This window comes from Aythya marila (assembly GCF_965140915.1).
Source record: "Aythya marila genome assembly, chromosome: 1".
Taxonomy (NCBI): Eukaryota; Metazoa; Chordata; class Aves; order Anseriformes; family Anatidae; genus Aythya; species Aythya marila.
Window position 1 is genome coordinate 144,263,302 of NC_139042.1, and position 14,668 is coordinate 144,277,969.

The 14,668-nt window shown below is 44.2% G+C and overlaps 1 protein-coding gene across 6 annotated transcripts in view; it reads right to left on the bottom strand.

Annotated features, from left to right (window-relative positions):
* Positions 1–2,005: 2,005 nt before the first annotated feature.
* The window catches only part of DENND5B (DENN domain containing 5B), a 110,006-nt gene continuing 97,343 nt past the window's right edge, over positions 2,006–14,668 (bottom strand). For all 6 annotated transcript variants that reach the window (XM_082765649.1, XM_082765652.1, XM_082765650.1 and 3 more), the window contains 7 exons: positions 13,269–13,414; positions 11,404–11,522; positions 10,018–10,205; positions 8,158–8,240; positions 7,880–8,006; positions 6,920–7,094; positions 2,006–6,056 (listed from right to left, as the gene is read on the bottom strand). In XM_082765649.1, coding sequence (XP_082621775.1) covers positions 5,873–6,056; positions 6,920–7,094; positions 7,880–8,006; positions 8,158–8,240; positions 10,018–10,205; positions 11,404–11,522; positions 13,269–13,414 — 1,022 coding nt within the window. In that variant the 3' untranslated portion in view covers positions 2,006–5,872. The remainder of the gene's footprint in view (positions 6,057–6,919; positions 7,095–7,879; positions 8,007–8,157; positions 8,241–10,017; positions 10,206–11,403; positions 11,523–13,268; positions 13,415–14,668) is intronic.

Genomic DNA, 14,668 nt, shown 5'->3' on the forward strand with positions numbered 1-14,668 from the left:
TCCAAGAAGAGCTTTGGGCTTGTGATGAAAAGCTCTTGCAAAGCATCTGTTCCTCCCGGCCTTTTGGTAGGGAATCTGTTGACATCTTCAGAAAACAGCCAGGTGAGTACTTATATCCACTTCTGTAGCACTTAATCACATTAAGGTAGGTTTTCCCACCTAAGGCCAACAGAAGGAGCCCTTCTCTTCCCTCTGGCTGCAGAGGCAGCGTAAGGAAAACTCCTTCCCTCAGCTCGAAGCAGCCTTTGAGGAAACCTCTTGTTGAAAGCAGGAGGATGCCAGGGTTGCACAGCACCAAATCCTGCATCTGGCTGCTACTGAGGGAGGAGTTTAATTTTAGGTTAGGCTTGTATCAGCTGGCTATGGGTGCAGGGGAGAATCTAGTGCTGGAACAGGAGGAACACTATCTTACAGATGGCTTGATTACTTATATGAGAGTAAATGGTGTGAATACTTGAGCTTCTCTGACATAAACCGCAATTATTTTACATGTGTGGATCCCACTGAATCAATTATTGAATGATACCAAGGTCGCCATTTGATTACTCAGCAATGAGGGGCTTTACAGCAATGATGTTTGGAAAAATATACTGTGGATATTGGGGAGGTAGGGGGCTGCCTTTTCTTCTTTTTCCCCTCCCTTTGATACAAATGTGTTCTTGGTTAAATAATAAAATCGTTTGATTGGTCACATCACCTTCTGACAGAAGATTTTCCGAGGAGCTGAGATGCCCTGCAAGGCCTGTGGAGAATACAGATGGGCCCATTAAAGCGTCAACCCTCCCTGCAGAGCCTCTTGCCAGTGACAAATCAGCTCCACGGTGGCTCAGGCAGAGACTTTACTTTAAGCAGGCACTGCACGGCAGGCCTGCACAGAAATTTTTCCCAGTCCCTTCACATCCTGCGCTGAGCTCAAACCACCTTATAACGATGCATCTGACGGAGGAGCTGAAGGGAAAACACAAATGCCAGCGATGCCGTGCTCCCTGACGGCAGTGACAGGAGTTCGGTCTCTGAGCTGCTGGGGTGGCAGACAGGGAAGTGACTTTGCTCCTAACTTGAGCACAATTTGTCCCTGTGAGCTTACCTGAAGCGCTGGAAAGGAGCAGACAAGACCAGTGAGCTGCTTTGACTCCTATCCACGCGAGTTTTCTCTTACGGTTTTATTCCCCTTACCCTTTGCAGAAAATACTGCAGTGCTCCCAGACGCCCCACGGGCAGTGAGCAGGAAGGAAGCTGTTTGCACTTCCTCCTCCTCCTCACAAGCTCACTCATGCTGCACTTCAAATATTTACTTTTACCTTTAAGAAGTCAGACCCCACTACCTCCGATTTTCACACACAAGCCTAACACACGTAGCAAGGAAGTGTATTAGGTCCTTCTACTGAATCTTGACAAGCAGCTCTATGGATTGTCTTCACATTGATGGGATCCTGTAATTTTGGTAAGCTGCTATTGATAAACAGTGGAATCGCTGAATGATGCATTTGAGTTTTTTTTTTACATATATCGTCTCAGGCTCTGAGATTTTCAGTCCTGAGATTGCTTGCTTTTTCAAAACCAAGAGTTAAAATGAGTCAGCCAACATTCCCCACCTGATGCACGCACAGCGCACACACAGCTGCAGGTAACCACGTTTCAGCTGAGCAATTTTCCAAAAATTCTCTTATTTTTGCCAAATCCAGCAGTCAGGGCTGGGAGGCACTGGGCAGGGGGAGTTTCTGAAAATCCAGCCTAACTTCAGAAAGCCTTTCATTACGGAGCAGGGCATCTCACCAGCAGCACCCACCCCATCAACCTCTTCTCTCTCAGCATCTCTCACCACGGTATATGCTAATATGCTAACCCAAGGACTGGGGGCAGGAGTTTCACTCCAGCTTCTTGACCCTGCCTGCAAGTACCAGAGCAACCCAGGCGCAGAGAGGAAAGGTTCAGACCAGCCCTCAGCTTGTAACTCAGCTCTTTCAGTTCCCCTGCAAGGAGAAAGCAACACCAACCGTTATTCTCACAGTTTTATTTGTAAAGGACATAGCATGAAAAGCTGTATTTCAATGTACTTCAAAACCTGAAAAACCCATGTCAGTTCGTGATATGTATGTTAAAGTGCTTGATAGAACAATACTTTTACTAATGTCGTCTTGAAAATAATCCAGTTCTTATTCAGTTAGTAATAATGTAAAGACAAAATATACTTAATGGAGACATTTAAGGGTCATTTGAAGCTATACAGGGCACATTTGTACATTTCAAGTGAAACACAAAATACTTCCCCAGAAGATGCGCACCTTCATTTGATTGAAAGAAGGAATTTTCTCAGCTACACCTTCACACAACTATTCTAAAAAGACAATTTTGAACAATGATATCTAATTACACATGCCAACCCAGAATAAACGTGAGTAGATTTTGCACTAAACAGAATCGCATTCACTTCCGAGAATTGTAAATACAGGTTTTGTACACAGCGAGGCGTTGGGTTCTCTGACTCCTTCCAGTCACCGTGCTGGATGCTAGTGGAACAGAACGAGGCAAACTCTGACATTTGCAAACAGGTACTGAGTAGGATTGTAGGCTATAGTTTTTTTTAAGAGCAGATGCCAGGGAGCTTTGGTCTTTCCCCAGATTCCCTTTCTCAACCAATGAAGGTGCTTTAACACTGAAGTATAAACTGTGTTAGCTTAGATGGGTTTCTCACCATTCGAGTGGGCAGAATGACTTCTGTAAACCTTACAGAAAAAGCCTCACAGTTTCCAATAAACAAAAGTATTCTACGGGGAAAAAAAAAAAACTTACATGAAAGAATAAAAATTCACTATAAAGATCCGTACTCCCAAGGTTGTCAAATACCTAGTCTTCTAGGAACCAGAGGCACTCGGCTGTGCCCCTTTAGATGTATCTCGGGGTGCTTTATTGCCTACACAGAAATATTAGACATACATCATTTTTATCGTATTATTGTTAATCTGATGCAAAACCTGACAAAAAACAAACAAGTCAACACTTGCTAAAAAAGCTGACGTGAAATCGTGTCCAAGGTAAGTGCTAAACGCTCCTTAATGTAGTTTGAAATAGGGGAAGTCCCTGTTTTGAATTTTCAATTTTCTCAGGTTTTGACTCATTTTAACTTAAGAAAGACTTCGTGTACTTATTGCCCTCATCAGCGTGCATGGTTTATTCATCCATGGATGACCTTTAGAGGTGCCCATGTTTCTACTTTATCCTGCTCGCACTTAACCCGTGCCGTGTTGGGTGAATGCTGTGACTGCTGAAGTCATGAATACTGCTTTGCGAACCGTGCAGCAGCAAACTTGGAGAAGTATCCAGCTAAAGAACGCAGATGCTGCTGCAATGAAATCCAGGGACTAAAGAGACTGTTATTTCAGCAAAATGAAAGCCACTTAGGCTGGGCGTGAAAAAATTATGTAGAGCAATTATTAGACATAAAATGCCTGAGTTGTAATAGAAATCAAAACATCGCCCAAGCAGTCATTACCAAACAATGCTGCCACATGGCTTCTGGTGCTAAATGTATAATTTGTTGATAGAGTTAAGTAGCAGGGAAACATTTTCAATTGCTGCTTAAGGGTTATCATGCATCTTCTGCAGACTTCAAGCAGGCTCGTCTGGCCACTCAGAAAACCTCAACACCCCAAATTTCACCATTCTGGAAACGTAAGAGAGACGTCACACAGCCGTGGGCTCTGGGTACTAACTCATGACACCATTCACAGCCCTAATGTTAGTTACTCACCACCCACAGAAGTGTCACAGCAACGCTGCCTACAGTATTTGGGATGAGTTTAGTCAGTTTAAGGAAGTACAAGCACAGGAGGGAGGAACAGTTATTAAAAGCTGAAACTCCCATTAAAATCAACAACTCCCTGACTCCTTTAACGTCTTAAAGATAAAATAAAATAAAATAAAATAAAATAAAATAAAATAAAATAAAATAAAATAAAATAAAATAAAATAAAATAAAATACCCACAAAACAAACAAACAAAAAGCTACCCTCACCCTTCTATAACATAACACTCTCCCTTCCACTGAAATGGAGTCACATGGAGAGTTTTCTTCTGGCCAGGAATATGATGTGAAACTTCAACACCAAAATGAGCGCTGCTCCAAGAACTGGACAGCAGAAGGACCACAGGAAAGTAGAGAAGTTTGACAGGGGTCAAGCGAGACAGCAAACCTGATTTTCATTCTCTTTCCTTTTCCTTTTCCCTCTCTCCACCCTCACTCCTCCACCACGTGCACACCATGCCGAGACCTGGCACGCCACAGCCCGTCGTTCCGCAGCCTCTCCTGACACACGGGGTGCTGTGCACTCGCAGTGCCAGGCGGGGCCCTTCCCAAGCCACAGCTGAGGGCTCTCGCTGTGAGACAGCCACAGAAATCCACTGACGAAACGGCCGAGATCAAAGGGAACGAACATGTTAGAGCAGACACCTGTATTTAAAGTAGCCTGCAAGAACTGAAAACAGATGAAGTTTACTATGCCCTCAGACACTTACAACTCCCATCTACGAGAAAGGAAAATGCCCTCTGTATTAGCTGCGTGGTAGCCACACGACTATTTTAATGTAATCTTGTTAAATTTTGAGCACAGAGGATTTCAGCTGCTCCCAGTTCCTCAAGACCCATAGCTATACACGCAGACGGTATTACTAACGCCTTAACTGGAAAGAATGTAGGAGGATCCTCAAAATACCAGCTTTTTTCTCCTTTTGCTTCATTCCCTTTTTTGTACCTGGATAGTTAAAAAGAAAAGTAAAACTCAGAGATCCTGTACTTCTCGGAATGCTCATTCTGCGGGATAAAGGAAGACTAGTGACCTGACAGCAATTCGAGACCAGCTGAGATAGTTCAGTAGCACAGCAACGTCGGTGTTTGTGGCTCTACAGCAATGATTCTTCTCAAGTACAGCAAGAATTTGGTACAAGCCAAATTCCTCAAAACGATGGGGGGCAGGAGGGAAGTAATAAGCAATCCACAACACAAACAGGCAGGGGGTGAGGGGAATCACCAAACTACTATAGACAGGTGAGGGACACAGTGAGCAAACCAAGCAAGCCATCGCTCCCCATCTCCGGCCACAGCAGCAGCACTCAAACAGGTCCCAGGCTCCGGGGCTCAGCAGCCCACCTCTCCAGTGTTTAAGCATTTCAGCTCCTGTCTCCCCTTCTGGAGGTCAACAGAAGTGACACAAAAGACTTTATGGAAAAAAAAAAAAGTCAAAAAAAAAAAGACGACAACTTCTGTGCATGGAAAGGGCTGGGGCTCTGAACAAACAAAAAACAAAGGGAGACCACGTACAGGAGGGTAAACAGCGTACACGTACAACATTTCCAAGAGTGAGACGATCACAATGGCTACATAAGGATATTTGCTGTATTCGTTTGCGATACCTGAAAAAAGCCCTGCTGAGTTTGCGCTGTATTTACACGTTGATTGGCTTCTTCCTTGCAAGCAAGTAGCGGCGTCCCTTCCCACCTCGGTCCTTCCCTCCCCCAGCCCTTCCCCTGGGTTTCAGCTACTCACAGTCAGAACAAGAACATTCAGTCTAAGAAAATTTTCTTAGAGTAATATAATTTCTTAAAGAAGATAGCATATTTACACACATCTAGACACATGAAAATACTCTATTTTATACTAAATTTCTGTTTCAAATAAACTACAATACTGCATCTGAGCTCTCTGCAGCTTTAGAAGACAGTCCCAGTGGGGCACAAACCGGGCTTCCCACTCCCGCTTCTCCCGGCAGCTCTGCCTCGCAGTGGTGCGCTGCCGTCGCGTTCAAGTCCTGACAGGTCTCCAATTGTGGTTTGCTTGCTCGGGAAAGGAATAATGAAGTTCTCAGCAAAGCCATGCTAAACATCCACTCCTTTAATGAGAGATCCTTCTAGGACGATGTTGAAATCTTGCAATGTCTGTAGGACTCGGATAAGGGAGTTGACAGTCATGCGGTCCCGTAGGAGAGCGTTCTCCTCGTACATCCTCGTGATGGGCGGGCACTCTGCCAGTAAGGGGATCCACTGAGGCAGCAAGTGGTCCCTGCAAAGGGGTGAAAGGAGTTAGTGTAGCACTAAGTACAACAGATCTCAAGCTGAAATTCTTATCCAAGAACAGAACCCAGAATATGCGGTCTCTTTTTGGGGTGATGCATGTTGTTGGCACATAAAAGCTTCCTGTGTAACAATAATCCTCGTAAAAGCTTCCCGTGTAATAACTGTCCACTTTATTAGTAAAATGTAAGTACCTGTCTGTACTGTAGGAATGCAAATAGAAAGATACGTGGAAAACTGGACAATTGGCTTTGAAAGAATTCAGTAACATTTTCAGATCAGGAAAAGGAAAAATAAAACTCAGAAAAAAAAACACAACAACACAACAGCAGATGCTTTTCCAGTTGGTTTTCAGTGTATCCAGGTATTTATTTCCAACTCCCCCCTAAAATAAACCGAGTCCCTCTCCTCTCCACAAGTGCAAGACAGGAGGCAGCCTGTGTGGAAAGAAAGATTCATCTAGAACAGCTTTGCTAAAATTATAATAGACACCCCCTTTTCATAGGCAAAGTGATTCAATGAGGATTTAGAAATGTGCCAATTCTTGTAAAGAAACTCTGCGTTCCCAAAGCCTGCACTTCATCAAAGATACAGCTTCAAGACAGATTTCATACATATGACTGTCAAGCTAACAGCTATTAAAAAAGCTAAAAACATTCTTAGAGGTTTAGACACTAGCCATGTATTATTAGTGCTTCTTTGCTGCAATTTTTTGTCTACTATTAAGGCCGCCTAACAGAGGTGCTGGATATAGAAGGTATGAGATGTCTTAAAATGGAAAAATAAGGGTGGTAGTAACAGCGTGAAATGTCTAGCACAAGAGAAGGCATGTAATGAGGAGCAGGTAGGTACCTTGTCCCCAGGCAAACCAGAATTTGGAATTTGCCATCCTTTCCAATGTTCCTTGGAGCTGTATTGATGGCATTCACATAATGGCAGAAGGTTTTGCATGAAGATCTCTGAAGCAAAAGGGCCTCCTCGTTGTCTCCAATCTGGTCACTGGTTTCAAAATAGGCAACAGCTTTCTCTGTAGTGGGGAGAAAAGTCAGTCGGAACCTTGTGAGCAGAAGTGCTTCAGCGTAACTCAGAATTACAAAAGGGAGTCCTTAAACAACCTGGCAGGAGATATCGCACAGTTTGTATGTAGATTCCTTACTCTGGAGACAATAGGTAGGTGATGATCTCCCCCTCTGCTGCAGGGCCTGGTCAGCAGACAGGCTGATATACAATGCACACAGCTAAATCAAGGAGCCCCCTGGAGTGTCTGTCAATGGCTTCATTGTAGTGATACCATCAGCTTTCATTTTTCACATTTTCTGAGTAAGTACTTAGACTTAAGGCTAAGAATCTCAACTTGTGAACATGTTTTAAGGGAAGAAGTAAGCCTTAAATTACTGCAACAACTGCCTACAAATATACATCACCAGAAGACCAACCAGTGCAGTGCTTAGGATAGTCCTCAAACAACTGGAAACCTAACCCTTTCACTCCCTGCCCTTTACTTACTTTCCTCCCAGCATCAGCTGCCACTCTACATCTTTCCGGGCAGGAAAACAGTTGTTTGAACCTTCATCTATAAATACATGACTAGAATTTGAAATGCTCTTAAATTCTGCACAGATTCTACTCTATGTGGAGTTCCATATTTCTCATCTTCCATCCTGTTTCTCATTCACTTTAAGCAACCTGCAGCAGGTGCAAGGGAGGAAAAAAATGACACACTAGCTGAAAAGAATCCGAGGCCTGTGCATAAGTAGCCATTTCACCCTCATCTTTCTTCTCCTTTGGCCTCCAATTCACACACCAGCTTACCTATGAAATCCCAGATGAAGACGTTCTTATGAAAAATGCGAGCGGATTTGAACCCATGGTGGAAGACCTGCTCCAGTGCCGCGACCAGACCGTTCTCCCCACACAACAGAATGGTAAGGCTCCCTCTCTGTGGGAAACAGGGAGTCTGTAAGAACACCTTGTCTTGTTCATATGCCACCAGGCTTCAAATCTAAAGGTTAACAGTCTCCACTACTCCATTTCTGTTTATAAACATATTGACATGCATTGCAGACACCAGGCAGGTAAGTAGGAAGTACCTCTTTCTCTGGCTTGTGAAAATGTTTCACGATATTGTTCACGGCTTCTCCAATTCCCTCTTGGATCTGCCCTGCATTAGGCTCTGTGAAATGGCAGAAAGCACACTAGCTGAAGATACCAACTTTAAAACATTCATCAAATCCTCACAATGACAGAGCTTGAACTACAGGAATTATTCGGTATCTTTAACAGGGAAGAGTTCAGGGAGTCATTTCTCTTGAGTAAACGTGAGCCTTAATTATAAGCAACTGACGAGCAATCCTGGAATAGTCAAATAAATTGCCCTACTTAAAAATGCACAACCCAAGGAGCTGGCTTGATAAATATTTTATTTGAGTTAATCACATCTTGCCCATCACAGAGTACAGCAACCCTCTGGTGAAGAGACAATGAAGGATTGTAGACAAGTCGTTTGACTCGCTTCTGTGCAACTCAGGCCAGAAAACCCTGCACCCATGAATTCCTTACTTGCACCCACAAGGTATTTTTGAGCCACAAGTATCTGTTCTAGGCCCACGTCTAGTCATTGTAACACTGTGAGGAAACAGATGCTTCCGAAAGTCATTTCAGTGTTAAAAATGTATGCCCTGTTCCTGCTCTGAATCTGTTTAGCTGTACACTTCTGCTGCTGAAGCATGCCATGCTTCCACCTGCTACCTTTTCATCTTACTATGCAGGTACCTACAAGAAAGTGATCTAGTCCCTCACTCATTTTCTGATTAAAACAGATTGAACTTTTAAAAGCTCATTGTAAGCAGATATTTTCCAGACTTTTTGTATTATTTTCCAGACATTTGTATTATTCTTCTATTAGTCCTTTCTAATTTTTCATACATATATATATATACATATACATATATATATGTATACACATATACATATATATATATATACATGGCTATATATATACATATACATATATATATGTGTATACACATATACATATATATATGTATATGTATATATATAGCCATGAACTTGTCCTACGATTGCTATTTTGGAAGCATAGAGTAACTCAGAATTATTTTAACACTTGATGACCTCCAGTCTTTGGCAGGTCTAAACCAGAGTCTTCTGTAGCTCAACACATAAATGGATTTTTGGGCCCTAGTGTTCTCAGACCCAAGGAAATGCTCTGGAAGTAGCTCTGGTGGCCACTCCTCCAGCTAATACGGGCTCATATATGTGAAGAGCTGCAGGGGTCCCATGACAATTTTAAATTGCTGCCTTTCTATTGGAGGCTAATGTTTCCTTGCTTGACATTTCAGCAGTCATGTCCTCTAATTTTACCGGAGTTAGACAGATTTATGAATGTGATCCACTCTGTGCTCACCTGTATGCAGGAGAGGAGAATGCCTCACACGGCCTTTACAGCCCTGTGCCCTGTTGTAGCCAGGTGCCTTTACTCACAACAGCTAATGTGAGGGACATGAATCTGATGTCCCCGTGGCTCCCTCTGGAGACAGACTCCTCCAGAAAGCAGGTCTCAGCACCCACATCAAGCTCTGAACTGCCCTCCTGAGAAGCCTGTCTACTCCCTGACTGCAGAGAGGGCCAGGAAGCTGAGCAGCATCAGCTCCTGTAAATTCTGCTGCTGTCTCCTCCCCCATCCTGTATCTCCATGCTCCAAGGACAGAAGTTATCCTCTCTCAACTGGCAAATGGGGACATTGAAAGAGGCAACATTCACCATCACAGAGCGAGCTGCAGACACAGGAACAGGGGCAGATAAAACTCATAAGCTTGGGGCTGTTCCTCTGCACCAAGCCTTGCTTCAGAAGGAGCTCTCCTGTTCACAGAAGCTTTATTTCTGCCTCTGCCCCCTTCTCTAGAGCCCCGGGGATGAAGGAAAGGACTTACTGGTGCTCTTTCCTGTGAGAGAAGTGATGCTCAGCCGCCGAGCTGTGGTAGGAGACTTCTGCTGGGGCGGGGTACGGCACTGCTTTCCCAGCTCTTCGTCGGACGTGGAGGACACCAGCTCTCCAATAAGTATTCGCTCCAAGCTGCCGTCGTCAACGCCCTTTCCCAGCCATCGCCCGCAGGGAAACCTGCCAGGCACCCAGCACAAGCACAGGTCAGTCACACAGCTGGCTTCATCTCAAAGCTAGAGTCAGCACCCATACACACTGCCAACAGACAGGAAGTAGCAGCCAAAAACTCTTCCCAATGTAGAGTTCAGCAGGCAGCCTCCACTGCACCGCAACTCAAAAGACCAAAGCAGAAAACTACATTCACCTTCATCCTTAGGGAGAAGGAAAATATGCAAAGCTAGCATGAAAGCACAGGACAACAGAAAGCGCTATACGCTTATTTAACTGGCCACATGTAGATTTCTGCGGGGTTATTTTTCAATTGCACCCACACCTGATACCCAGTCTTTAAAAATATTATGATGATCAACAATTACATCCTCATGCAGAGTTTCCACCCAACTGAAGCTGTGACTTTTCCTCATATCCAAACCCCAGCTGCTGTTCCTATACTTTTGACCCCATCCTCAGTCCTGATAAACTTCGTGCACGTGTCCATACTACCAGTTTTTGTATACGTCTGCCCACTTCTCTCCATACTCTGTGCCCAACCCTGAGCTGTGGAGCTCACCTCTCTGAGTTATAATTTTCAAAGTCCACAGTCAGGAAAAGAATTAAGTTTGCTTAGCCAGATGGTTTGCAAAAAACAAGTATGAGTTAGGAGATTTTTTCTATACAGGAGGTATGTACTCAACGGATTAAGTAATCATTGTAACCTTTTATTTAATTGTAATTGAAGTTTCTGTACATTTGTTATATGACTTATGACATTCAAATGCTTTATAAACAAAACAAAACAACAAGAAAAGCAAAAAAAACTAAAGATCTGCCCTAATCTGTCATTCCAGCTCACGGGGTTTAAAGACTTCACTTGTGCACAATTTTACCATGCTGCTTTGAATGAAGAGATTTAATTATTAGACATAAACATTTGAATCACTTCAAAAGCATCCATACTGTCCGTCCTGTTTTAGAGAGATGTAAAGAAAATCCTACATTCAAGCCTCATTTAATATTTATCAGATTTTTTGGCTTAATCTAGAGCTTCTGAAATGAGAGATCCGGGGGTGGGGAGACCTACCCAACCCTATCTGGTACCCAAATCTACCCGCACTGCTCCATCGTAGTTTTGCCCAGTTGAGGAGATGAACACCTTGCTTTTTCTAGATTAATCAGCAGACATTTCAGATGACGACAATTAAAACTTGTTGCTTACTTGTATGTGTGTCCTGTTATTTCATTTCTGACCATGACACAATCAACCAGCCACTTGGCTAGCAGCCCTGAGTTGTCATGACCAATCTGAACAGTTGTCAGCTTTCCTAAATTCTGGCACTGAAACAAACAACAGTTTTAAATTAATTTAAAACAAAACAAACAAACAAAAAAGGCAACCCTCCCCCCAACACATGTGGTCTCAAATATATGTTTTTATTCAATTTCCTTTGACTTATGTAGCAAGTATTTTCAACCAAACATGAGAAATGTTTTGAAAAGCAGAATAATTATTGTTTCAGAGTAAAATGGGAGAAAAGAAATATCTTGAAATAAAAATCATTAAAAGCTTATGAAGAGACTATGTTCTTTGTTGTGAGAACTCGCTCTGAATAATTCTGAGAAGTGTTAATTAGAAATTTCTGAGCTATGGTGATAAAAAGATGTACCTTTGTAGAAGAAATAGACCTTCAGAGCAAACAGCCTCCCAAAATTGCATTTTGAGCACACTGACCTTTGCTTTAGTGGAACTGCTCCACACTATGTAGCAGCCCCTAGATCTTCTGTTATTTTCGAAAATCAACTTGCTCATTGTTGAGCAAGACAAAAATCACTTGCATGAGATGCTTAAGATCACAAAGAAACAGAACAAGGAAAACAAGGGACTGTGAATTCCAGTGCAATATGTAATTGTAGGTGGGGCTGGCAGCAACATCTATTAATGTCACCTAAGCACTTCCCTTACAAGACCTTGGTTTTCATTGCTTCTGCCAAACAAGCAGCTTGGGCTGACATTTTCCATAGTGGGTGGCTACCCAAGCTGATATTTTAGGAAAACTTCAGTCAGAAGAGTATTCCAGAACTGTATTACTATAGTCCTGAGAAATGTCCGCTGTTTTGCTTGTTAGAAGCCTGGAGAGCTTTTCTACAAAATACTGATGTCTGAATGAGAGGCGTGCACCATATTAGGAAAATAGCTTGTCTAACAAAATTCACTTATATTTGGGCAAAGGACTATTTATTTTTATTTTTAAACGCACAATTGTTGCTTAAGGTGAGACTGCACAGGCACAATAGGCGCAACTTCAATTTTAGTGTTATTCCTATGTAATCACTCCTTAGTGGATATGGTAAAGCCTGGAACTACAGGAGCCCAACGGGGCTTTCCCTGCAGCCACCAGCTGCTTTGGGGTGGCACCAAGCCAACTTGTAATTGATGGGCAGGAAGGCAGAGGGAAGCACTGGTAAGTCGAATGCCAAGAGAAAACCACAGTAAGCAGACAGAAATGTGCCCAATGGAGATGGGAACTCTACAGTTTGCTGGTGGTAGCACCTGTGGCTGGGAAGTTGAAAAGCACAGGGCTTAGACTGGCTGGTTGGAAGGAATGCAGCAATGTCAGACAAGGAGTGGGAGGAGAGGAAATTTGGGACTGGCCAGAGCCGAAACTGTCTGAAAGGACCAGGGTGGTGTTAAGTGGGAAGACAGTTTGAAAGAAGGTAAAAAATAAATAAAAATAAAAATAAAAAAAGGAAGTGTGGAGTCAGAAGCGAGCCCAGAAAAGGAAAATTAGGATTGATGGCAAGGAGATTTGGAAGGGAATGAGATGTAGCGATAGATTAACGGTGAGAAGAGGAGCCCTGGGCTGGGACAGGGACAGCAGTGAAGCCTGTGATTAAAAGTGGTAAGTGCTTGAGGGAAACTTTCTTTGAGCACAGGGTGGACAGGCAGCACTGTTTTCCCGATTTTGAGTTTATAACTACCTTGAAAACCTGAAATACGGTGTTCTCAAGACAATAAAACCTCACCAAGTTTTGGGGGGAGTATGTTTCAAATTGGCAGGTAAAATGGCATGGGTGTGCACTCACCTCAAATGTCATTTCTAGGAGGTTTTTAGGAATCTGCATTACGCCTGTGTCTCCCAGCTCTCCCGAAACACAGATCCACGGGTTTGATGTGGTTATTGCATTGCTCAGTTTTTTGATGGGGATTATCACTGACCTATACGGGATCACTGAGAACGGGGAGGGAGGAAAAAATAAGTTAGTCGTGACCTCCTTTTCCCCTCAAAGCATGCAATTTCTGGGGTAAACCACGGTGCTCCCTCGAAGGCATGACCTTGCTGCAGGTGCCAGCAGCACGGCGAGGGGCAGGTACCCCCTCCCTGCTCCCCACAGAAGGCGTGCCAGGAGGGGCACGGCAGCCCCCAGGCTGGGAAAGCTGCCTCGCAGCGCCCCTCTGGGGCGGTTTCCCCCGGCATTAATTCCTTATTGTAGCCGATCTGAGAGGGCAGCCCTCGGCAGCGGCTCCTGAAAGCTCCCTGCCTCCGCCGGGAGGTGCCCGAAGGCAGAGCGCGGCCTGGCGGCATGGCGCCACATGGCGGGACATGGCGGGGCCGCGCGGGGGTGCTGCAGGCCCGCTCAGCCAGCAGCCCGCCAGGCCCGGGGGCGTTGAGGGGATTTTTAGGGGGAGCCCCAAGTGCTGACGGCATGGCCGAGGTCTCAGATCTCTGTGAACATCCCCCCAGCGTTATTATCGTTATTCCTACTACTGCTATAATGTTCTTAACCATGTGCCACCCATACGTACTTCAGACACCGACCTCATTTCGATAGGGCTCGGTTATTCCACACTAACACTACAGGGCTCTCTTTCCGTGCTTCCCAAGCTGCCTTTTTGTCTCTAGGAGCCAAGCCAGCCTTTTCACTTTTAGTGTGGAAAACAATGATATCACGCTCAAAAACCCAAAGCAGAACACCACCCCGCATTCCTAGCGCTTGCCCCAGCTGCCAGGCTGAATTCCCTGGGGAAGCAAGGTAATCAAGGATGAGTACATCCCTTCGTGTGGGGATTTATTTCTTTAACAGGAGAAAAAGTAGAACGAGTGAACGAGAAAGGCATGTAAAACTCGGTTCACTTCACACTAAATGAAAGCTAAAGGCTGCTAAGGTGAATCCAAATAATCAGGTCATCCCATGGGGGGCAGCTTTTCTTGGCGTTGCTCAGTGCTAGAGAGAAAGATTCATTTTGGGGTTTTGATCCAATCTCTGCTCTCATTCTTACAGGAAGGGAAGGGGGGGGGGGGGGGAATCTTTGGGCATTTAAGGAAAGAAAGGAAGAAATATAAAATATACAGCAGAGCACAAAGTGCTTTGTATTTCATCCTCCGAGACCTCCATCATTTTCACAGTCTGCAGAGAGGAGGTTGGGGGTGTACATTTAGTGAATGCCAGAAAGAAGCAGTAGGATGGAGAGGACTTGCCTGGGA